We start from the raw sequence: 24,009 nt of genomic DNA, 5'->3' as shown, positions 1-24,009 counted from the left end.
TTGGCATATAGATAAATAGATAAAACAGATCAATGGAATAGAATAGAAAGTCCAGGAGTAGACCACACTCACACAGTCAATTGATTTTCAACCAAAGTGCCAAAGTCAGTCAATAAGGAAAAGAGAGTACAACTGACCCTTGACCACCACAGGTTTGAACTGTGCGTGTCCATGTGTATGTGGACTTTTTTTAATAAATACAGTACAGTATTGTGAATATATTTTCTCTTCCTTATGATTTTCTTAATAACATTTTCTTTTCTTTCCCTTACTCTGTTGTAAGAATACAGTAGGTAACACACATAACATACAAAATATGTGTTAATCAACTATTTATGTTATTAGTAAGGCTTCTGGTCAACAGTAGGCTACTAGCAGTTCCATTTTGGGGAAGTCAAAAGTAAACTCAGATTTTTGACTGTGTGGGGGGCTGGCACCCCTAACTCCCACATTGTTCATGGGTCAACTATATTTTAAACACATGGTAATTGAACAACTAGCTACTGAAATGGGGAAACATTAGCTTTCATCCATACTTCAAACCATACACAAAATTTAATTAGAGATGGATCACAGACCTACATGTAGCAGCAAAAACTATAAAGCTTGTAGAATAAAGTATAGAATACTTTTCTAACTTTGGAATAAGCAAAACTTTGATTAGGACCCAAAAAACACTAACTACAAAAAAAAAAAAAGATAAATGGACTTCATCACAATTAAAAACCTCTACTCATCAAAAATACCACTAAGAAGATGAAAAGGCATGCCACAGACTGGGAGAAAATATTCATAATATGTGTATCTGACAAACGAGTCGAATCCTATACCCAATAATTAAAACACCAATGACCCCATTGAAAAATGGGCAACTGATTTAACAGGCATTTTACAGTGTAAGATATGCAAGTGGCTGGTGATCATATGAAAACGTGTCGATGGTTATTAGTTACCAGAAAAATACAAATTAAAGTCATAGAGACTCCACTACAAAACCATTCAAATGGCTCAAATGAACCAGACCAAAGCTGTCTAGCTGGCAAGGATGTGGAGCTGTGGAGCTCTTGTCCATAATGGAAGTGTCAATGGCACAACCACCTTGAGAAGACTTCTGTCTGTTTCGCATAAAGTTAAATACACACCTGTGTGTGGACCCAAAAAATCTACCTCCAGGTATTTACCCAGGAGAAATCAAAACACGTAATCCAAAAATAGTTGTACTCGAATGTTCATAGTGGCTTTACTCGTGATAGCCCAAATAAAACAACCTAAATGTCCACCAAAGGGAGAAAAGCAGAAACAGGGTCCCATCTACACAATGAAAGAATATTCAGCCATAGAAAGGCACCAGCTCTTCATATACACAGTGACACGGGGAATCTCAAAAAAAAAAAAAAAAATGAATCCATTGATACTAAGTTCTAGCACAGGCAAAACTGATCCATGGTAAAAGATATCGGAATGCAGGCTGTCTGGGGAAGGGGGGTGATGACTGGGAAAGGGCACAAGGGTGATGTTTCTGGAGGAATGAAAATATCTTGATAGGGTTGCAGAAAATAGGTATCAAAATTCATACAACTGGGCACTTAAGACCTGTGCATTTCATTGAATATAAATCATACCTCAATAAAAAAAGGAAAAAATATATTAGGGAAAATTTTAATATGAAAATTACATCATAAATTAATAAGCATATCACATTAGTGAATGCTCCATAAATAATAGGTATTGGGGTTTTTGGGGAGGGGTTTTTTTTTAATATTTTATTTATTTGAGAGAGAGAGCACGAGTGGGGTAAGGGGCAGAGGGAGAAGCAGACTCCCTGCTGAGCAGGGAGCCTGATGGGACTTGATCCCAAGACTCCGGGATCATGACCTGAGCCGAATGCAGACGTTTAACCAACTGAGCCACCCAGGAACCCAATAATAGTTATTGTTATCAGGGGGCTCCATGATGTTTCCACAATAACAGTTATGAACCTTTTCTCCTCTACCTTACCACAACTCTAAGAGGGAAGTTATGCCCTATGTTATCTATTCTGAGATGCACCCTTTTTCCCCCCATGTTAACATCTCTGAGATCGCCATCAGCCAGGAGTAGTCAGGATGAAGCTGTTACTACATGATTGTCATTCTCAGTGGCCTGGTGGACCATCTGCAAGGCCCTGGCGTTTCAAAGTAAAAACCATTTCAGGATCATTGGAGACCTGGCTATTGTCTGAAAACCATCTATCGTAATGGATTTATAAGATCAGGAAAGCACCATCATTTAAAACTTGAAGAACCATGTTGCAGCTTGGCGGAAGACCCTACAGAAAACAGCAGTTCAGTCTTGGAGGGAAAAAAAAAGTTGCATCACCAACAGTTTCACTGATGCAGAGGGTGATAATGGGTGAAAAACATGAGCTCCGACTACTTTGAGGCACAATGTGTTTCAGAACACTCAGACCCTGAATATGAAGATGTTTTAGGAAAACCTTGAGTGATTAAGTTTCCTTTCAAAAAGGATTTTTCAAAAGCCCAAATACATCAAAAAGGACTATTTCAATAACAAAATAAAAATTCTAAGCCACAGAAAGCATTATATCATTATTTAATTGACAGCGATTTTTCTTTCTTCATAGTGTATAAAATAATGGTGCATTTTATGTTCACGGAAATATATGTTATCTCTGCTTTATAGTGGAGAAAACTGAAACCTAGAGAAAAAACTATCTTGCTGAGGTTACATAGCAATAAAACGGAAGGCAGGTTTCCAACTCAAACATAACTCCGAATCTTTCTTAGGTTCTAAACTATGCTATTTACTTCTTTATTATTATTATTTAAAAGGCAGATTTCAACCCAATATAAATGCGAGAAATAGGACAAAATGCTTTCCCACTTCAAGGGCATTCTGGACACCCAGCTATCATTTCTGTCACTGACATCCATAGTTTCCAATTCCATGACTGGATAAATATCTTTTGAGACCCTGTTTATTGTCTATCACTTAAGTGGGCAAATACGGGCGAGAACAGAGCACCACCCTGCTCTCCAGGAAGTCACCATTAAATAAAGAGGAGAAGATGTATTCTAAGAAATGGGCAAATATGCTCTAGGAGAGCTCAGAGAAGAAAGATTGTTCCAGAAGGGGAGACAGAAGCAGGTTTCATGAGGACAGAATATAAGGTTTCCAAAACAAGAAACAGAAACCTGGTTAGAGAACAAAGGGCTTGTCTTCCATGGGTGGCAGGAGGTGTGTGGCCAAGGTGGAGACTAAGCCCACAAAGAAGGTGGATCCAAACAGCAGAGCGACCAAGATGCCAAGCTGATGGGCTTGACCCATTTAGGAAAAACAAAGTCCAGATAAGGAGAGCAGCCTGGACTTCCACAAGCTTTGAGCTATAAATAGCAACACAACTAAATTGTTTCCTGGATCCGTGGTTTCTTTCTCGAATAATGACCAAGTTAGGGCTGCTGTGGACAGAGCCCCCATGGAGGGCCACTAAGAACCTCAAGTTTGATGGGTACAGAGTTCCCATTTGGGAAGATGAAAACAGTTCTGCAGGTGGATGGTGGTGATGGTTGCACAGAAATGTGAATGTACTTAATGCCACTGAGTTTTACACTTAAAAATGGTTAAAAGGGTAAATTTTATGTGTATGTATATTTCATCACAATAAAAAGATGTCCTTTAAAAAAAAACAAAACAAAACAAAAAAAGAACCTCAAGGGACATGTCCCGTGCCCAAGGTGGTTTGGGGAAGACCAGCCCAGAGGTGTGACTGCCTCTAGACAGGCCAGCCACGGGCACAACGTGGTGCCTTCAAATGTCCCTTCCCCGCCTGGGCTCAGGGAGCACCAACCTTTCTGCTAGACCATATATTCAAGCAAGAGAGGTGACCAAAAGTGAGGTAGGCGCCAACTGTGTCCCCAGGGACACCAGGCAAAATACACCACAGTGTGCAATCTCCTCCTACAAACAGTTCGGAAAGAATAAGACCTCTAAAAACAAATCAGAGGGGCACCTGTGTGGCTCAGTAGGATAAGCGGCTGCCTTCAGCTCAGGTCATGATCCCGGAGTCCCGGGATCGAGCCCCACGTCGGGCTCCCTGCTCAGCGGGGAGCCTGCTTCTCCCTCTGACCCTTCCCCCTCTCATGCGCTCCTCTCTCTCTCAAATAAATGAATAAAATCTTTAAAAAAAAAAAAATCAGAAAAGACTACATAGGCAGGGTGAGTGACCACACAGAAGCTTTGCTGGAATGACAGGAAACACATCCTCAGATACCCCTGCAATCTATGGCAAGCTCTAGAGGCCAGGGCCCTTAATAAAACATAAGAGAGATCATGAATTAAAACTTGGGTCCCTTCCTTGATCCTGAGGGAAAACGCATAGTGATAGATGTGTGCATTTTATATATGCAGAAAGAGTGCGAATTCCCAGAGACAGTTAATACCACAAACCGAAGCCATGATAAAATGCTACACTGCCCCTGGTTAATATTTTATAAGCATTTCGGTCTCTGATCCAAGCCCATGAGGTAAATCCTGCTTGATTTAGCCCTCCCTGATTACTGAAACTGGCCAAGAGCTCTGTGATGAAAATATAGAAAAGTAAACGCTGATCCCTGAAGGAAGTCCCATCAGTGACCCCGTGACCCCAATCTCTGGGACTCTAATGGGCTCCTTCCTAAATGCCACAGGAGGATTTGTGCAGATGAATGTCCCGCCTTTGCCATCATCCCACACATACGCCTGCCTGCTCTTCAGCAAGAGAACCATACTTGGGCCTTCACAGAGGCTTTTTAAAGAACCTGTCAAAGTATTTTATTCTACAAAGGCCACCATTAAAACCCTCCAGGTGAATGCCAAAGCCAAAACTGACTTTATCCACTCTGTTCCTTCTAATTTTATCCTTCATCCTGAACTTACTACTTCACAATGTCTGGGGTTCCTTTTTTGAGGTCATTATTTGAGAGTCTGATTTTATAGATACGGGGCTCTTGTTAGAGCAGTTGTCTCATTTGGCCTTTCCAACAAGCCAGGATGGGGATCTTATAATGACTGTCCTTGATTTCCAGTTGAAGAAACTAAGACCCAGAGAGTCACCTTCCCAAGGTCACAAAGTCTTAGAGTTCTAAGATCCCACATGAGGTTGCTGAACTTGAACTGGGTTTTTCCAACCTCGTGTTAAGTGCTTATTCTGCCAAATACAGCTCAATAAGTGACTTGGTCAAAACGTGGCCACAAATCACCCATAAAGGGAGGGAGCACAAAGGGGGTCGGGGAATGAATCCTGTACTCAGGTAGGCTGTGTCACCCGGTCAGTCTCAAGCCCTCACTATGACTGTCATCTAGGGGGACATGCCCCCCCCAACACACACACAGTGCTGCATAGATCCACAGACATTCCCATCTGTAATGATCCTCCTAAAATCATTCACGTTTACATACCCAAATTTGAGCTAACCTTCTCTACTGGAATAAAAGAAAAAAAGCCAGTGCTGAAAATCATCAAACTCCAAAAATAATAGAGTGCTGCCTCTTTTTTTCTGGCACAACACTGTATCTTTTGAGGAACTCCAAGCTCCAGTACACGTGGTTAGGCAAGACTCACGCTCTGTCACTCAGAGTCTCCCCCTCAGCGATGTCAAGGCCACGTGCTAGGAGCTTGCACTAGCAAAGCAAACACAACCAACCAGCACCCACCAACACTCCCCCCACCATGCCGCCACCTCTCCACCAAAGCTCCTTTGGCTGGAATTGGCCATTTTCTGTTCGTTTTGTTGCTTTCTTCCAGTCACTATGATTTCCTGAGAAAGCAAAAAGCATTTTCGGTGAGCAGAGCCCTTTTGAACATCAGACATTTTAGACGGCCACATATTTCACAGAGAAGACGGGGAACATAACACCTGAACACATGGGATTTTACGTAAAACACAGACTGCTTCTAACAGCTTGAGAAAGGGTGGTACCTGGTGAGAGACTAAATATACAAACAGACAGTGGCCAGATCATCTCTAGAAATAGCACTCTGACCCGCAACCTGCAGCAACCTGCCCAGGAAATGAACCCCCATATCTACAATAACCAGTCAAGGAAGCCAGCCTGCTATAAGGGAGGCCGTAGGAAGCCAGATTGCTATTTCTAGTAATAATCCAGGAAACCAAACAATCACTTCTGTAATAATTGGTCCAAAATGGCCAGGATTTTATTAACAACTGACAGCTTCCCTAATTTTTGTCCCTGCTTCCAACTTAGGACCAGCTAGAGAAAGCCAAATATGCTCCCCGAACCAATCACACAGGATGCTCTAATTGGCCTGCCTCTAGCTTCCCAGCCTCCCGTCAGAACATACCTGCAGGCTTCCCTTTTCTCTGCTCCAAAGCTTTCCCACTTTTCTGCCTGCCTTTGAGTCTCTGCCAAAACTCAGGTAATGGTGGCTGACTCCCTTGCTATAGTAAGCTCTGAAACAGCTTTCACTTCTTCTCATTTGGTGGGTCTCATATATTTCCACACTGGACAGACCTCATCTTTGAAAAATCTTCGCTGGGCCTATTATCTCCTCCAACCATTGATCTAAATTGTTTAGAGAGAGGGAAACATCCTGAGCTTATCCAGAAAATCTTGTTTATGCCTAGATAGGCTTCCATTTAGACACTAAGATATTTTAAGTGCAGCTAATTTTTATTCTCTGTAAAGGAAAAGTCAAATTGGATAGAACCATCGTTTAGAAAACAAATTGGCTTGGAGTACCTGAGGCATCTTGGTATGCTACTTAGGAATAAATGATGATCTGAACTGTTTGTTCCTTGGAAACTAGTAACGGGAGGCAGGTGGGCAAGAAAATATACCACAAACTGAGGGACGACCCAAAGGAGGTATGAAAATAACAGATTCTGGAGATCAGCAATCAACAAATGAGGTGCATTTTTTCTTAACATAATTACTCTTCTTGCCTGTCTTCTGAGTGCCGGGCAAAGCCCAAGGAAAAAATAGCAGAGTGACTCAACAGATGGACGGCATCAACAACAGTGGGTGATCCAAGCAGGGAAAGGCTGGAGCCAGAAATGCACGCACCATGTCTCAGTATCAGAGCAATATCAGAAGCTGTGCATCAGAGAGCCAGGCTTTGAGCCTAGGGGAGGGGAAATGGTCAGAGCAGGGCAGGCCCCCTGCAGATGAAGACTGGGACACTCATCAGGTTACAGAGCACTGATGGGGGCAGAGCCCAGTTACAGGACCTGGGGACCCAACCAGGACTGGGTGTGAGCAGCAGTGCAGACCCAGAGTCCAAGACGGAAGGCCAATATTCAGGGAGGATGCTTGTTGTTGGATCTTATACGTAGGTTACCACCACTTAAATATCTTCTGTGTCTGCGCATGAAAAGTCTTGGAGTGTCAAGGAGGTCACAGCTGTGAGGAGGAGAGCATGCATACGGAGGGTGGAACTGGACTGAGCTAAGGCACAAGCACTCATCACCAGAGGCCAGTGGTTGGGCAGGGGCCTAGCACAGTTCTAGAGAAGGAGATGGGTCCGAACTTCTGATGCTGACATCTTGACCACAGAGCCCAGATCAACCATACCCACTACACACTCTCTAGAAGGTGTGGAGGTCAAAGCAATCAATCTGTGGGGTAGAGGATAGAGTTTTCAGTGAAGGTAGCAGAGAGGTGAAGGAGCCCTTGTCTAGGCTGGGCTCCCTTTTATGAAAGTGGATTCTCCAGCCCCAGTTCAGCCGCCTGTCCCTGCCAGGGCGTGCCCAGATTGCAGATTCATAGGCAAAATAAATGACTGGTGATGTTTTAAGTGACTAAATCCTGAGGCTGATTTATTATGCAACAATCAATAACGAGAACAGATTTTGGTGTCTGGATGCTGCTGTAACAAACCCCTTAGACCTGAGGCACTGACAGTGGGACCAGGCGGCAGGCAGAAGCCTTGACAGACCTCAGTGAAGGCTAAAAGGGAAGCAAGAAAAATATAACTGGAAGCTGGAGGAAAGGGGACCCTTGCCATGTGGTAACAGAAAGTCTGGTATCATTATCAACTGAAGTAATCGAGAAAAAAAGTTCCTAATGAAGTTGGTCATACAGCCAAGGAGACTCCAGGCAGAACACAGAAGTGCATGCTGGCGTCCTGTCACTGCCTATGATTCAGTGCAAGAAAAGAGAAGTGAGCTAAAGAATACACTGTTAGGGGCGCCTGGGTGGCTCAGTCAGTGAAGCATCTGCCTTTGGCTCAGGTCATGATCTCAGGGTCCTGGGATGGAGCTCTACTTCAGGCTCCTTCCCAGCAAGGAGTCTGCTTCTCCCTCTCCCACTGCCCCCCCAAGCTCGTGCTCTCTCTCTCTCAAATAAATAAATAAAATCTTTAAAAAAAAAATAAACTGTTAAACATAAAGGAGCTAGGACTTGGTGAGTCTGAAAATAAAACCATTTCTTATTTCCAGTCTCTACAGATAGCAAATGATTCTTAAATTAAGAGAAGGTCTCAATCTGTAGACCAAACCAAGGAGTGAATCGAAGAAACTTTCAGACAGACAAAAGGCCTTCTGGGAATCTTAAGGGCACCCCCTAAGGCCCTCTTCATTCAAGAGGGCATCCAAGAATCCCAAGGGCATTGCCCCTCAGCATTCTCACAGACAGACCAAAATGGAGAAAGACTTCTTTCTCTTGGAGAGGTTTGTCATGGCTTTTGTTTAATGGAGTGAGGGTTTGGCGTTCTGAATATACTAAGATAGGTCTGTCAAGATCCTACAGGAAGTGCCTTTTCCCTGCTCAGGTCCTCCCCGCTGCGGAGCTTAGCTCAAAAGGAAACAGAAAGCCCATTATGTCCAGAATGCTGTCCACCCAGGCTCTGGCATGGCCCGTGGGGACGGCCTGTGACTGGAAAGCCTATTTGCCAACAGCCTACAGAATAATCAGGAAATAGGGAGGTTGAGAGGTGAGTTCCCACCCCAGTTAATTCAGGTCATCCCTCCTCCAGTCAGGTCTCACGGCTGTTCTCAGTTGATCAAAGAACTAAACACGAAACCCAGGCCCCATATACAATATACCATCTTAAGAATTCTCCCTGGGATTCTAAAAAGAGATTATTCACATTTGAGAGAGGGATATCTCTGCTGCCTAAATGATACATCTCCTCCCTTGGGCTTAATAGAGACACATCCACCTGTATTCCTCAGGAAGATATATGGATTAAGAAAGGCAAAAACACTAACTCAGAAGCAAGATTGTGTTCAATCTTTTTTTTTTTCTCTTAGCAAATGGGGCCATAATTTCAAGTAAATGGCATGTGAAGCTGTTAAGAGCCAAGCCCCGCATTCACATTTCGATGTTGCTCCGGTTGTAAATAATACGCCTGACTGCACCAGGAACCAAATTGCTCGTTAGCTGCCAACATTAGTTGTTTAATGATCTGAAGAGCAAGCAGAAGCTGCCAATTATTGTATTCCTTCTTAAAATGCCATTTAAAAGCCATACATGTAATTATTATACCTTTTCGTTAAATTTTTATGATTCTTCTGAAGTTGATGAGCTACAGGTTCACTCAACCTATAAAACTCAGAGAATACTTGGAGGATGTCATGACACAACTGGATTAAAAAATCCATGAATCACACCTGAACTGGAGCCCCTGCTCTGCCACCACTTAGCTAACTGAGTGAACTTAACCGAAGGACGTACCCCAGGGCCTCAGTCTCCTAATCCGTTCATTGGGACCTCATATCTTTCCCTCCTACCTAATACAGCTGTTGTGAAAATGAAACAAAATAAGAATACAGGGGAATGCTTAAAAGCACTCTTCAAATGATAGGGTAAGATACTATTTTCAGGGGCGCCTGGGTGGCTCAGTCGGTTAAGTGTCTGCCTTCAGCTCAGGTCATGATCTCAGGGTCCTGGGATCGAGCCCCGCACTGGGCTCCCTGCTCAGCGGGGAGTCTGCTTCTCCCTCTCCCTCTGCCCCTCTCCCCCATTCATGTTCTCTCTCTCTGTCTCAAATAAAATAAAATCTTTTAAAAAAGAAAGATACTATTTTCAGAGACCTACTAATTAATGGGAAAATATATTCCTAATAACTACCAGATGAAGGATCGATTATGATATACTGAGAATCCTCCACAAATCTAATCTCTCTGACTGGGATGTTAAATTGAGTACATCACCTTGTCTCCTGTTATTCTCTCTCCCTATAGGAAGGGACTGACCACGTCCAAAAGTCTCCACGGAGCCTCTACAGACACATAATGCTATGTAAACATCTGCTAGAATTACATGGCATGCAGCGCACCTCTAGTCTCTTAAAGAAACAAACCAGAAGTCCAAAATATGGTACCTAGACAACTAATTTTTTTATTATATGTGCATATGTAGTTTTAAGAGTCTTACGAGGAGGCCATGCTGCCCATTTAGTCCATGAGTTTTAGTGAGACTTCCCACAAAAGCTCTGAAATGTCCAAGTATTACATAAGTAACGGGTAGAATGTTACTCGAGGACAAAACCTGGATGTGGTGGCAACTGGCATTATTCCCCTCACCTACTTCATGTCCCCACTATGTCCAGTTACCTGATACAGCAAGCATTTTGGCTTCAAGCAACGCCAGGAGTTGGGTTTCGATGTCATTTACTTTCTTCCTGAGAGTGCTGCTGAGTCTTTCGCTCATACACACCTAGAGGGGGAAAAACAGCCAGGACTCGTCATTTACTCACGTAAAAATCAGAAGGCAATGGAGCAGCCAGACAGAGATTTCTGGGTTTATAAGCAATGAAGAGGGGTGATAAAGAGTAACTGAAGCAGAGTTATTTAAAAGCAAACAATGTAAAAAGAAAGCAAGAAAAGAGGAAAGAAGGGAGGAAGGAAGATGAAGGAAGGTAGGTAGGAAGGAAGGGAGGGAAGAAGGGAGGAAGGGAGAGAAAGAGGGAGGGAGACAAGGAGAGAAGGAGGGAGGAAGATGGGAGGGAGGGAGGGAGGGAGGGAGGGCTAAATAAAACAAGCATTGGCACCCATCAGGTCCCGTACCTTCACCACCCCCACACACAAAAATGACAAGAGCTAACAAACCAGAGCGCAACCACAAACTAGAATAACCTCACCACCCTACCTACTCCCTCCCCAGGGTTACTCCCTCCTTCTGAAACATTCTTGCCCCAAATGGCTTAGCCCACTCACACCCTTCAGGCTCTGCTCAGACATCACCTGGGAAGAAAGGCCTGGCTGATTACCTATAAAAAATAGCAACCCCCTCAACTCTCCCTCCCCTTCCCCCTTTCCCCTGCGGGACATTTTCCCACCATGTCTTCTCCAGCTGACACTATTTGTTTTTCTTCTTCTGTTTTCCTGGTATTTCTCTCCATTAGAATGCAAGCTCTATGTGAGCAGGGACTGCTCTGTGTCTGGCACACGATAAGCAGTAAGTGAAGGTGCACAACAGTTGAGATCAAGGGCAGGCTAATTACTAGTAGATGCTGTCTAATGAATCTTTAAGGGCAGATATTTGCTGGCAAGTCAGACTTGAAAAACAGACAAGTAGACCTCAAGGAGGTTTACAGGTTTTATCGTGTTTTTCCAGGATACCCAAACACTCCCTACATTTTTCTTTGCTCTTTCAAAAATAGCAAAAATCTTAAACCTCACTTTCTTTTCCCAAATGACTTAGGTTATCTTTTATTTTCTTTGAAACAAAAACATCACATTTTTTCTTTTGTTTAAAGCAAAAACCTCATATTTGATTGATATCTACACTCAGATTGGTGAGCTACCTAGAAAAACATCCAGTTCAACAAAAGCACACAACTCAGTTGAATAACAACAAACGTGTGTATGGAGACATTTTGGGTGGCCCACAAAGGATCCCTCTTTTCTTGCTAAAAATCTAATTCCATTCAAAAACTAAAATTAACCCAGTTGGGTTCATAGTGCCCAGAGAAAATATAAAATCCAATTTCCCCAGAAGAACCTAGATCTTGCTAGATACCATCAACTTGAATTGTTTTGCTTATCTCAGACTGAAATTAAAATTATTTTTGGAATCAAAGCAGACCTCACCCATCCTGCCTAAAATGTTAGACTATTTCTTTCATGGCCTTAAACATGTTCTTTTCCATTAAGCAGCTGTAACTTCCCAAATCTCTTTACAAAACTCATTCTCTGGATGAAGGCCACAGTGTGGTGGCCTCCACACCAAAGCCGGCATCAGCAGTGATGAGCATCCCCATGCCCCAGGTGAGAATTGTCAGGAGTCAGAACTGGGTGTTAAAAAGAAGATGCTCTGGATTGCTCCCCACAGCACTTAGTCTCGGGTTGGCCCAGTGCCTGATGGCGGGCATGTCCCTTTCCATCCACCTAAGAATGTCATCGGAAGTCCAGGAACATTTCTGCTAAGTCCGTAACACCAGCCATAATTCTTATGTCTCATCCAATGTATGTCCGGTCTTCCTGATTTTAGTTAACAGCTTCTGTTAATCATAATTGGGTCAGTTTCTCCTTTGTTGAGCAAATCAATCCTTCAAGCTGTCACTATTAATACAAGACAGCCTTTCTAAATCTTCTTATTAAATTGCAATGTACATTCTTTGAAGCACTGCTGGATGTAATCTAATATCTACCAACCTCCAGATATTCCATTTATTTCCAACTATTTCTTCCATCTCATTTATCCCTTAATTACCTGGTTTGGGGAACCATCAACGTCAAAGAAATGTAATGAATGAAGGAAGGTTCCATTTCTCTTTGGGGGAGGAATCAAATGAATATCAGATATATATACCTAATACATTAAAGGAAGAAAACTGGGCCAACCTGCAATTTTTACCTCAAGGTCATGAGTCAATCGAGTCCAGAGTGCAAAGTTGTTTCTGTGTGACTATGCAGTTTTGTTTCAATTCCATGTGCACTAATATATGTCCCCCATACACACACACACACACACACACACACACATTCGTGTATGTGCAGACATACACACCCACCTATCCACACACAAACACGCCCCAGAAAATCTGCACCTCCTTTTTATTTCCAGATAAAATTGGACCCTGAGGAACTCATTATCAAATGAAGCTTTTAGATTTACATTTTAAAATCTTAGATATGAATTCCTTAATCTTATGGAAAAGCAAGGGAATTAGGAGTTATTCGTAAGTGTATTAGAGAAGGTATGCAAACAAAGCCAATCACTTTTGGCATTTGGGCAAATCCAAGAGCTTTAACAGTAGCTGGGGATTATCAACAAATCCCACTATCATGTGCATATGTTAATATGTACATGTGCATAATATAAAATGTCCTAGAAAACACACTCCTATATCAACACCATGTGTATTCTGTACTAGGCAAGCCTGCCTGCTCATTGCTGGGAGAGGAACTCATTCAGATTACACACAGCACGTTCCAATACTCAATACACCCAAACCCTAGAGTACTTCCACCTGTTAATTCTGCGCAGAAATCAGGATGCACCTGACAAATGGCACATATTTACGCCAGAAAATACAGGAGAAGGAATACTCCTACCCCCTGCCCCATGCAGGAAGCTTTGGTCTCTCCTCACCTCCCCAGTGGCTCCGCCTGGAGGTAACCTGCCAGACAGTTATAGAACATGAATACTAGTCGGCGACATCACCGAAACATACAGAACAGAAATTCAGGTACGCCCTCTAGCACTTCCCCTCCTCCTTCATGTGACAAAATGGGTAAACCGAGTCAGTCTCCCTTGAGCAGGGAAGAAGGTCTCTCAGCACTGCGCAGTGTGAGAACCCACGACAAAAGCCCTTTACCAGAGTCCCGCCTGGGGATTCTGCTCCTTGCACGGCTCTGAATAAAGCAGTGCCTCGGATCCCATCTTGCTCTTCTTCAGGCAAACGTTCTAGCCGGATGTCACTGCCTATCAAACTGCGGCCGTGTGATTTTTTAGCAAAATCATTTAATGTATTTTTCAGAAAATGTACACAAAAACTGAAAAAATGTTCCAGAAAAACTGTGGACACTTTTGCCAACAACACAGCCCCAGTCTCAGCCCAGCTGTGGTGACATGCAAGCCCATTGGCAGGTCTTCTGGATCTCTCTCCTGGGCGCTGGGCGAGGGCAAGAAAACATTCCTTCCAGGCCAGTGGACTCCCATCTGCTTTGCTCTCTGCTCAGAAACCTGTTCTTTTGTCCATTCTGACCATCTTATAACCAGCCCTGGCTCCCAGACCTAACGCAAATAATCAACGATTCATCCCAGTTCTCCGCCACACATTTAGTAATTCACAGAGTAATTGATCCTGCTTCTCAGTTTGTCAGTAACTCGGTCACATATAACTATCTCTGCAGGGAAGGATTTTGTTTTGTAAACTGTGGTTATCCTAACTAACCATGACATTGACTATTTAATTGAATTGGCTAGGTGCTCCCAGGGAATACTGCAGGACTGCGCTATCTCTATACAAACCGAGGTCCTGGTATGAAGTATAAATGGCAGAGAAAATAGGCAAAATGATTCTGAAGTCAGCTTAAAAAGTTGCAAAAACAAACACCTGCTATGCAAACTTTCCTAAAACCTGTTTGTGAGGATCCCTGAACCCTGTCCTCCTGGAAGAGAAACAATTTTTCAGATTACTCCCATCCCGAAAGCCTTTTCATGCAAAGGCATTTGATGGTACCCGAAAGCACTCATTTCCCATTCCCTAACACTGGCAGCTCCTGTTAGGCAAAGGCCGAACCAGTCAATCTCTGGAGGACCACAAGCCAGGACCCCTACCACAAGAGCAGCCCCCATTCCCGGCTCTTCGGGCGCATCGCCTGGCCTGTCGAATGGCTCTGTAGAGTCTACACTTCCTCCAGAGCCATGAGCTAGCCTGAAATATCATGTGACCTAGACATGACATTAAGTCAAAAGAAAACTTGAGAGACTTCAGAAAATGGTCATATAAAGATACTTACCTTAGCAGGGATTTCCTTAAGTGACAAGTTGAGGGATTTTATCCGCTCCTGGAGGCTAGAAGAATTAGAAAAAGGACATTGGTCTTCTTGGAATCATAGTTCCATACCACCACATAGAGGAACACTGTGAAACGGTGAACTTCCCATCAGCCTAAAGGCTGAAGAACAGTGGGAAAGATGATGCCAAATTGGTTCCATTTGACTGTGGAATAACATGTTGCTAGGAAGCAGATTTCCCCTCCCTAATGATGCTCTACTTAGGCTAGTGCTTAAATCTGTTCTTCCCATAGTGAACAACTCCATAGCACATAGACAGGATAAAGAAACAACCCAGATGTCTTGGCAGCAAAGGATGAAAATTCACATTCCTATAACTACCTTCCAAGAAGGATGGTCTACACGGGGTAGCATTTCATGGGCAGTAATCAAGTATTATCTATTCAGGTACACTGTGTAATCCAACAAATATGGATGGATGACAAATGGATGAAACTAAGAGTCAGATCTTATTCTCAATGTTGTTACCTAAAAGAGAGGAAGTACACACAGACAATCAACTACGATATAAAGCAAGATGAAAAAAATACTATTGCGAATAGGAACCCAGTGCTAGGATCAAACTGCTACCTAAAAACTGTCACAGGCAGGGGCACCTGGGTGGCTCAGTTGGTTAAGCCTCCAACTCTTGGTTTCGGCTCAGGTCATGATCTCAGGGTCGTGGGATGGAGCCCCACATCGGGCTCCACACTCAGTGCAGAGTCTGCTTGAGATTCTTTCCCCCTCCCTCTCCCTCTGCTCCTCCCCCTGTTCATGCGTGCTCTCTCTCTCTCTGTCTCAAATAAATAAATAAAACCTTAATTTAAAAAAAAAACCTATCACAGGCAGATACTGTCTCCAAGGGCACAGTGGAGACAGTAAGGTGGGTAGCAATTTAGAAAACTATGGGACTAGTGGGAGAGCTTCCTGGAAGAGGCGGAAAGTGAACTGGGCCTCAAGGGAAAAGAAGGAAGAACAAAACTCCAGGGAAAAGATGAGTCCAACTGGACCATATCGTTCACAGAGGTGAACTGTGATGGACAAGAAGGGGAAGGATTGTTTCTAATGGGAGTGGGGGAGAGGGGTAGGACAGAAGGGAGAAGTCTGTCCACATCTGCAATGTGTGCTTGTTTATTTAGGAAAATAAGGGAGGGGAATGCTAATATTTGTTTAATCTCAGTGGTGGGTAAATGAGTATATATTTTTCAGTGTGTTTAGAATATTCACAATCAAAATAATTCTTAAAGGAATATCAAGGACAAGCTATAGTCAATACCGAATGCTGGGCTAAGGAGTTCTGAGCTTTATCCCACAGGCAATGGGAAATTATTCTAGTTTTGAGCAGGAGAGCAATAGGAAAGAAATAGGGTTTTTCTGGAAAATTAATTGGGCAGCACTATGAGAGGTGATTTAGAGTAGTCAGGCAGGCACCTTCAGCAGAAGCCCAGCTGCGAGGCCCAAGGGCAGGCACGGAGGGACAGAAGTCTGAAAGGAAAGGAAGGTGGGGATCCTTTCATTACGTTGATGCTGAAAAACAGTGAAAACATATGCTCTGGGTCTTTTCATTCATTCATTCATTCATTCATTCATTCACAAACTCATTAATTCTTCCAATATCTCCTGGGCACCTAGTAAGTTAGGAACTCAGAGCATAAAGACCTGGTTCTTGCCCTCAACAGCTCACTGCTTCCAAACAGTAGCCCAAAAGAAAAAAATTAAAAGAAAAAAAAAGGTATAGGTACTAAAAGAGAGAAGGTCACTTAGCAAAATGGTGAGCTGCAAATGCAGGGAAGGTCAGGTTTCCTGGGGTCTGCGTGGGGAGAGGGGTCAGGAAAAGTTTCTCTGGCACGGGTTGCATAGTATCCGAGGGAGGCGGCCAGTTTGCCCCTTGCTGGGGTTCTTCAGCTCTAAGAACTGGTTTGGAACGTCATCACCTCCACCAACCTGTGACTTCTGAGCACAAGCAAGTTCGTTTCCATTGCAAATACCCTAGAGCTGGGGCAGGTCCCTTCTAAACCAGTCATCCCCACTTCAGACCGACATTCAGCGGAGGAGGGACACCCCACTGAGCTGAGGTCAGATGACAGCTGACAAAGAGCAGGGCACACATGGCAGCAGGATTTTCTGAATTCAGGAGTCACGATAGGACAAACATCAGTGTGCGTGGCGGGAACAGTGGGAACGCACATGTGGAATCCTGCCTGGAGAATTCCAGCCCGCTGGATGGAGGTTGGATCTTTTGAAAGGAGGTGAGTTTGAGTGTCATGCTAACATGGAGAGCAGGGAACGGACCCAGCCACTGGAGATGCTAGGAAGAGAAGAGCAGAGGGTGTCCAAGATGCGCCGGTACCCATTCTACCTCTGATTCCAGAAGCAGCTCTAGCTTCATGCTGCTAATGTCTGTTGTCCACACTTCAAACTTCCCGTGGTTCTGCAGAAATGCACCTTCCCTTGCCAGGCGGATGGGAGTCTGTGCAACTAATAACTTTTCAGGAAACAGTTCACCACAAAATTAATCCTATATGATGAGCATTGAATAGTATTTTATAAGTAAGTGTTCGCGGCCACACACAAACACTAGTTCATGCATTAACAATGAAGATAGATAGCTGGTGGGTCCACTTACTGACCCTGAAAATTCAGCTGACCAAATAGCAGTGCCTTTAACTCACGCTCAATAGGTCAAGAACCAGCCTTCCAGGGGTTGACACAATTCATTGGTCTTGGCTCGGCTCGGGTCCTAACCCAGAAAGAAAACGAGTCTCCTCTCAAATATCCATGTTAGAGCAGGGAAGCAGTGATGCAGATAATTGAATGCATTGTTTCATATTTGATTTGATTTATATTTAATTTATTTAATTTATGCTGTATTACTTTTTGCAGTAGATTTACCTTCCTAATTATGTTTTGCTCAGGCTAATATTAACATTAGTTGCATCCCTGGGGTATACACAGAATGAAAGCAACAGGGGGGCAGAAGGATATGAATAATCTACATACCAAGCTAGTGGTTTTCAAGCTATTTTTAGTAGCAGAACTCTTTCAGACAAATTGTACATAGAACTGCAATCCATATATAAAATCCGTAACAAGGGGATCCATTCTGGTTAAGGGTGGGTGTCTGGCATGGGGTACAAACAATGTCACACTGACCCCACCCACTTAGTGCCCCACCATCCCCCTGTGGCCCATGAACCAAGATTCCAGCAGCAAGAATTCAAATTAAAAACCACCGAATTAGAGGGGCACCTGGGTGGCTCAGTCGTTAAGCGTCTGCCTTAGGCTCAGGTCATGATCCCAGGGTCCTGGGATCGAGCCCCGCATCGGGCTCCCTGCTCAGCGGGAAGTCTGCTTCTCCCTCTCCCACTCCCCCTGCTTGTGTTCCCTCTCTCGCTGTGTCTGTCAAATAAATAAATAAATAATCTTTAAAAAAAAAAAAAAAAACCACCGAATTAGATAAGTTAAATGTTTAAAAAAAAAAAAAGAGTTACACGCACTTCAATGATTAAAACTAATCCCCATGTTTCTTTTAAGCTTGTGTATTTTTTTAAACGTACTTTTTTTTTAAGATTTTATTAATTTATTTGCCAGAGAGAGAGAGAGAGAAAGCACAACCAGGGGGAGCAAGAGACAGAGGAAGAAGCAAACTCCCTGCTGAGCAGGGAGCCCGATGCGGGACTCGATCCCAGGACCCTGGAATCATGACCTGAGCCGAAGGCAGACGCTTAACCGACTGAGCCACCCAGGCGTCCCGAGCTTGTGTATTATCAATGACACATGAGAACTGTCTTCTCAGATCAAATACACCGATGCTAGAAGCACCTACACTGTCTCCACAAATAATGTTTTAGCAAATACATCAGACCTAATTTACTCAAATTGAGTATCTTTGTGCAAAGCAGCCGTCCTAAGAATAGTAGTGCCAAACATTTACTGAGCACTTACTGTGTACCAGGCCTTCTTCTATAATCCTTATGTACATGAGCATTTTAAATTCTCACAACTCTGTGCAGTTGGTACTATAATATCTACTCTTTCAGACAAAAAAGCTCAGTCAACGAGAGATTTAAGTAACTGTCCCAGGGTTAACCAGCTGGTAAGGGGGTAAATGATGACCCAGGCAGTCCGGCCGTCTGTTCTCCTAACCATTAACCGGTACTGCCTCTCCTGGAAGCCAAGTCCTTGTTCAAAACATGCTCTCACTGTCCAGCCTGACTTCTAGAATCCTATTTTAGAATTATGTTAAATTTACCGTACAATCGCTATCATTATTTGTAAATGCACATTATTCCTTACTCACAAACTGGTGTTTAAATCATATGACCAAAATGCACCTTCAACAAATAAAGCCTTAGAAAAATCAAGACTGTCGACAAGAACATGCAGCAGAGAAAGCACATCAGGGGCAGATGGGCCGGGAGCTCGTGGTGGCAAAATAACTCGAGGGCAAAGGGGTCACTTCTGAGTTGATTGTGTCCCTCTCACCCCGGTTCATTATGTTGGTGTCCTCATCGTGGGACCTTATTCAGAGACAGGGTCTTTCCAGAGGCAATCAGATTAAAGCAAGGGCATGAGGGTGGACCTTAATGCAACACGCCTGGTGTCCTCATGGAAAGGGAAAATTCGGATGCAGACACACACACACACAGAGGGAAGACCACATGGGGACACAAGGAGAAGACAGCCAGGAAGAGGGGCCTTGGGAGAGACTAAAGCTGCCGACACCTTGCTCTTAGACCTCTAGCTTCCAGAACTGTGAGACAGTAGATTTCTGTTACTGAAGCTGCCCAGTCTGTGCTACCTTGTTATGCCGCCCAAGCAAACTAACCCATGGGGGGTTTTCAATTTTCAACTCAAATTAACATGCAATTAATCATATGTGTTATTAAGATCCTACATGCTGGTACTCCGGGGTCCAACAAAAAAAGAGTCACTTCTCCATAGCAGCAGGTGGACAACAGACAACTTGACAGCTCTTTTGTTTGCTCCAGACTAACAGACGGTTCCATTTGCAACTCACCCAAGTGGCAGAGTGAGAGAGGCCACAACAGATATGTGTAGAATGCGAACGTTCTTACTGGTAGCGTGGGAGCTAAGGATTTGAGGGGCGGCTATAAGAAAAGTTTATATAAAGGGACTCCTGGGTGGCTTCATCAGTTAAGCATCCGACTCTTGATTTCGGCTCAGGTCATGATCTCAGGGTCTTGAGATCAAGCCCCGCGTCGGGCTCTGTGCTCAGCGTAGATTCTGCTTGAGATTCTCTCCCTCTCCCTCTGTCCCTCCCCAGCTCATGCTAAATACATACATACATACATACATACATACATAAAATCTTTTTTAAAAAAAAGAAAAGTTTACATAAGAATGTCTTTGATTAAAAAAAAAAAAAAATGATTATGGGACCACTGGGTCAGTATAGGAGCTCACAAACGCCCGAGCTTCAGGTTGGGGATGAAAAGCTCTCTTAAATACTCCTGCAGTATCATGAGAATGCTACCACTGGTGTCAAAAACACCAGTAATAAAAAATTCAGCTTGGGGAGGGACCAATTGCTTTTCAGCACTAACGAGAAGGGAAGATGGGATGGAAGTCAATCACGGTAACGAGTCTAAATAGCACAAGCCAAGACTGGTCAAGGGCCAGAAGGAGATGTATGCAGGACACTATTAGCCAGGTAATTCGGGTTTGATGACTTGGGGTGAGAAACAGTTCTAAGGGAGAACAGGCCAACCAGAGAACCACTCTGGCCCACGGACACTGTCCTCTGAAATGCTACAAAGGCCTGTGAGCTGGCCCCCTGCTTTGTCCTCACCACTGCTCGGCTCAGATTTGGCTCCAGGACACCCAGGGAAAGCCAAGGACCAGTGCGGCCCACCTTCCATCACGTCTCTGACCGCCTCTCCCACAAGGCCCTCCTTCACTGGCTCTGCCCTGCCTTAGAGGCCTCCTGACAGCGCCCCCAATCTGCCTTGAGGGACACAGGCCCTCTGAGCCTGGATGCTCCCTCTGACCCCGAGACATGTGCCGGGCCAGCCCCCCACCCCCCTTCAAGTTCTTGCTCTAATCTTACCCTCTCAGGGAGCCCAGCCTGACGACTCCATTTAAAACTGCAAATTCACATCCTCTCCTGTTCTTCCCCCATAGCATTCACTTCCTACTAACCTACTATGTGATCTACTTCCTTATTATATTTATTGTTTCTTTCTGCCTCTCCCCACCCCCCCACCCCCAGTAGACAGAAAGCTGTCAGGGGCAATGATCTTTCATGGAAAAGTTCCTGGCACATAATGGGTACTTATTAATATTTGCTTAGTGAGTGCTGCTCACCATCTTGTCTTCTTCCTAAGGAACACAGTAGTCTCTGCCTTATTTATGATTCACTTTCAGTGGTTTCAGTTACCTGCAATCAACCAGTCTGGAAGGAGATGATGTTCCAAGCTATTGTCAGAAGGTCAATAGTTGCCTAACACTATGTCATGTGCCTACGTCATTCACCTCACTTCATCTCATCATGTGGGCTTATCATTTCTCATCATCGCAAGATGCATGAGTATAGTACTATAAGATTTTTTGAGAAAGAGACCACATTCATGTAATTTTTATCATAATACATTGTTATAATTGATCTATTTTATTATTAGTTATTGTTGTTTATCTCTTATTGTGCCTAATTTATAACTTAAACTTTATCATAAGTATGTATGTATAGGAAAAAACACAGTATACATAGGACTCGGTACTACCCATGGTCTCAGGCATCCACTGGGGGTCTTGGAACATATCCCTGTGGATAAGAGGGACCTGCTGTAGGTGGAACTTTATATGAGGAAGAAGAGATTAAAAACCTAGAGTCTACTCAGTAAGATCTTCACTCCTCTTCCTAAATCCCATGTCTTAGAACTCTGGCTCTCTTTGACTTATGTCTTTTGGATGGTTTCTCTTCATAGACTATGTATAGGCTGAATTTTATTCCCCCAAAATTCACATCTTAGAGTCCTAACCACCCTGCACCCTGCATTTCAGAATGTGACCTGATTTGCAAAAAGGGTCATTGCAAATGTAGTTAGTTGAGAAGAGCCTGTTAGGGTGGGCCCTACTCCAATATAACTGGTATCCTTATAAAAAGGAGAAATTTGGATTCAGAAACACACAGAGAAGGAAGACAGTGGGAAGAGACACAGGGGGAAGAAAGTCACCTATAAGCCAAGGAGAGAGACTTGGAACAGATCCTTCCCTCAAGGTCTTCAGAAGGACAAGCCCTGCCCATACCTTGATCTTAGACACTTAAACACAATAAATGTCTATGTTTAGGCCACCCACCTGCAGTACTTTGTTATGGCAGTCCTAACAAACTAATGCAGACTGGCATGAGGAGGGAGACGTGTGGAGAGCTAGAAGGTCAGAAGTAAGGACCAGGACTGTGTACAGGGCACCCACAGGTCTCAGCCTGGAGCCTGTCTCTAGCCAGTGCAAATGAGTCCTCTCTGCTGCCAAACTGCCTAGGCCAGAGGGTCACTCTGTAAAATTCAGAGTGACAGTGCTTAGAGTATCTTGCTAATCTTCCTCAATAACCTATCGCTGCATTAGGTATCTATTCGTTTAAAAAACCCCACACCCCAATCAAATAGCAACCAACCACTGTTCACTCCCTATTTCTCCAGACTTAGGGAAGCATACCTCAAAAGCCTTATAAGAAACTTAAATCTGTACCTTCTTTTAGTAATACTTTCAATACTTCCCATAGATCCATGCATCAGAGGGCCCTGACCTGATCCTCTATACTCTTGAAATGAAGCATCCACGAGACCAGAGATACATGCCCATCCAGATCTAGGCCAGGCCTTCCCTAAGAGCCATGAGACTGCTGCCTGCCAGGACTCTTCTCCAAGTATTCCTCTCGAGGGTGGAACACACCACAGTGGACATACCTGTAGGCCCAAGCACCGGTTGAGCAGTGGCTACTTTGAAGATGTGGATATCTCTTGGACATGCAGGCCAGGTGTCCACATGTAAAGCCCATCAGAATCCCAGGGCAGGAAGGACAGATGCCAGGGGGGGAAGACAAGGTCAAGCAAGCATCCCATTGGTCCTCTTCTGAGGCACAGATGTCAGGTGGGCCTGAACTGACTCCTTTGTGTTCGTGTCCTAGAGAAACTACCTCTCACTTCATGTGGCCTTCCTTTGTTCTTTATGCTTCCTTCTGCCACCACCACCCTTGGCACCAGCCCTGGCCCAGCACGTTAGACCACACCCAGGACGCCAGCCACACACGTGCCCCAAAGACGAGCCTTTGAAGAACAAACTGTGTCCCTACTCTCATCTGACCTTTGCCAAATACAATATTAATGACTCTGAGAATTCCATCCACAACCCCCCCAACTCTCTGCAAGACTTTGAGCAAGTCACTTCTCTCTGGAGCTCTATTTCCTTACCCACAAAGTGAGGCAGTTGAGCCAAGTTATTTCTAAGAAACTTTCAATCCTACCATCCAAAGTTCTTTCACTATTCTGCCATTCAAGATTCTCTTACCAATATTATTTTACCTGCAGAGAGCTAGAGTGGCCAAAAGACATATAGGTTATATAAAGTGCCAGATGATGTTGGTGACAGAGGCGGAAATAGAGGCCAGACATCTCTCATTTTTCTAAGCAAGGCACAATTTTTCAGTCCTCAGAACAGAGTTGTGCAGAAGGTCTGCTGTCTATTGGCAGGTGCCTGTCCATCTCCTGCCTGTGTATACGTGGCCTGATGCTGAAGTCCTATTTCAGCAAAAATCTCTGGGAAAGGAGGAGGAATATCAATCTCATCTCCAAACAGTCTTCTCCCTGCCCCTCTGTCTCTCTCCCCATTTGTAGTTTCATCCCGTGTCTTGTTTAGTAAAAATAAGTTTAAGAATGAGAGATTGTTACTGAAGCAAGATAGAAATGACATAAAGGGCAAAATGACAGCCACCCTGGCATTACTTGGGTCTTGAATTAAAAAAAAAAAAAAAATACAGGAATCCGTTGACATTAACACCCTTGCCAATTACTGCTCGGTCCTCTAACCTTCTGTCAGGGGCAAG

General features: G+C 43.9%; 1 protein-coding gene across 1 annotated transcript in view; it reads right to left on the bottom strand.

Moving 5' to 3' along the window:
- The window catches only part of DISC1 (DISC1 scaffold protein), a 351,558-nt gene that overhangs the window by 193,085 nt on the left and 134,464 nt on the right, over positions 1–24,009 (bottom strand). Inside the window, exons 7-8 of the mRNA XM_032430420.1 lie at positions 14,910–14,964; positions 10,554–10,656 (exon numbers count right to left, since the gene is read on the bottom strand). Of these exons, the coding sequence (XP_032286311.1) occupies positions 10,554–10,656; positions 14,910–14,964 (158 nt within the window). The remainder of the gene's footprint in view (positions 1–10,553; positions 10,657–14,909; positions 14,965–24,009) is intronic.

This window comes from Phoca vitulina, unplaced genomic scaffold (genome assembly GCF_004348235.1).
Source record: "Phoca vitulina isolate PV1807 unplaced genomic scaffold, GSC_HSeal_1.0 scaffold43, whole genome shotgun sequence".
Classification (NCBI taxonomy): Eukaryota; Metazoa; Chordata; class Mammalia; order Carnivora; family Phocidae; genus Phoca; species Phoca vitulina.
The sequence above is the reverse complement of the archived record's forward strand: the minus strand, read 5'-3'. Positions and strand labels throughout refer to the sequence as shown.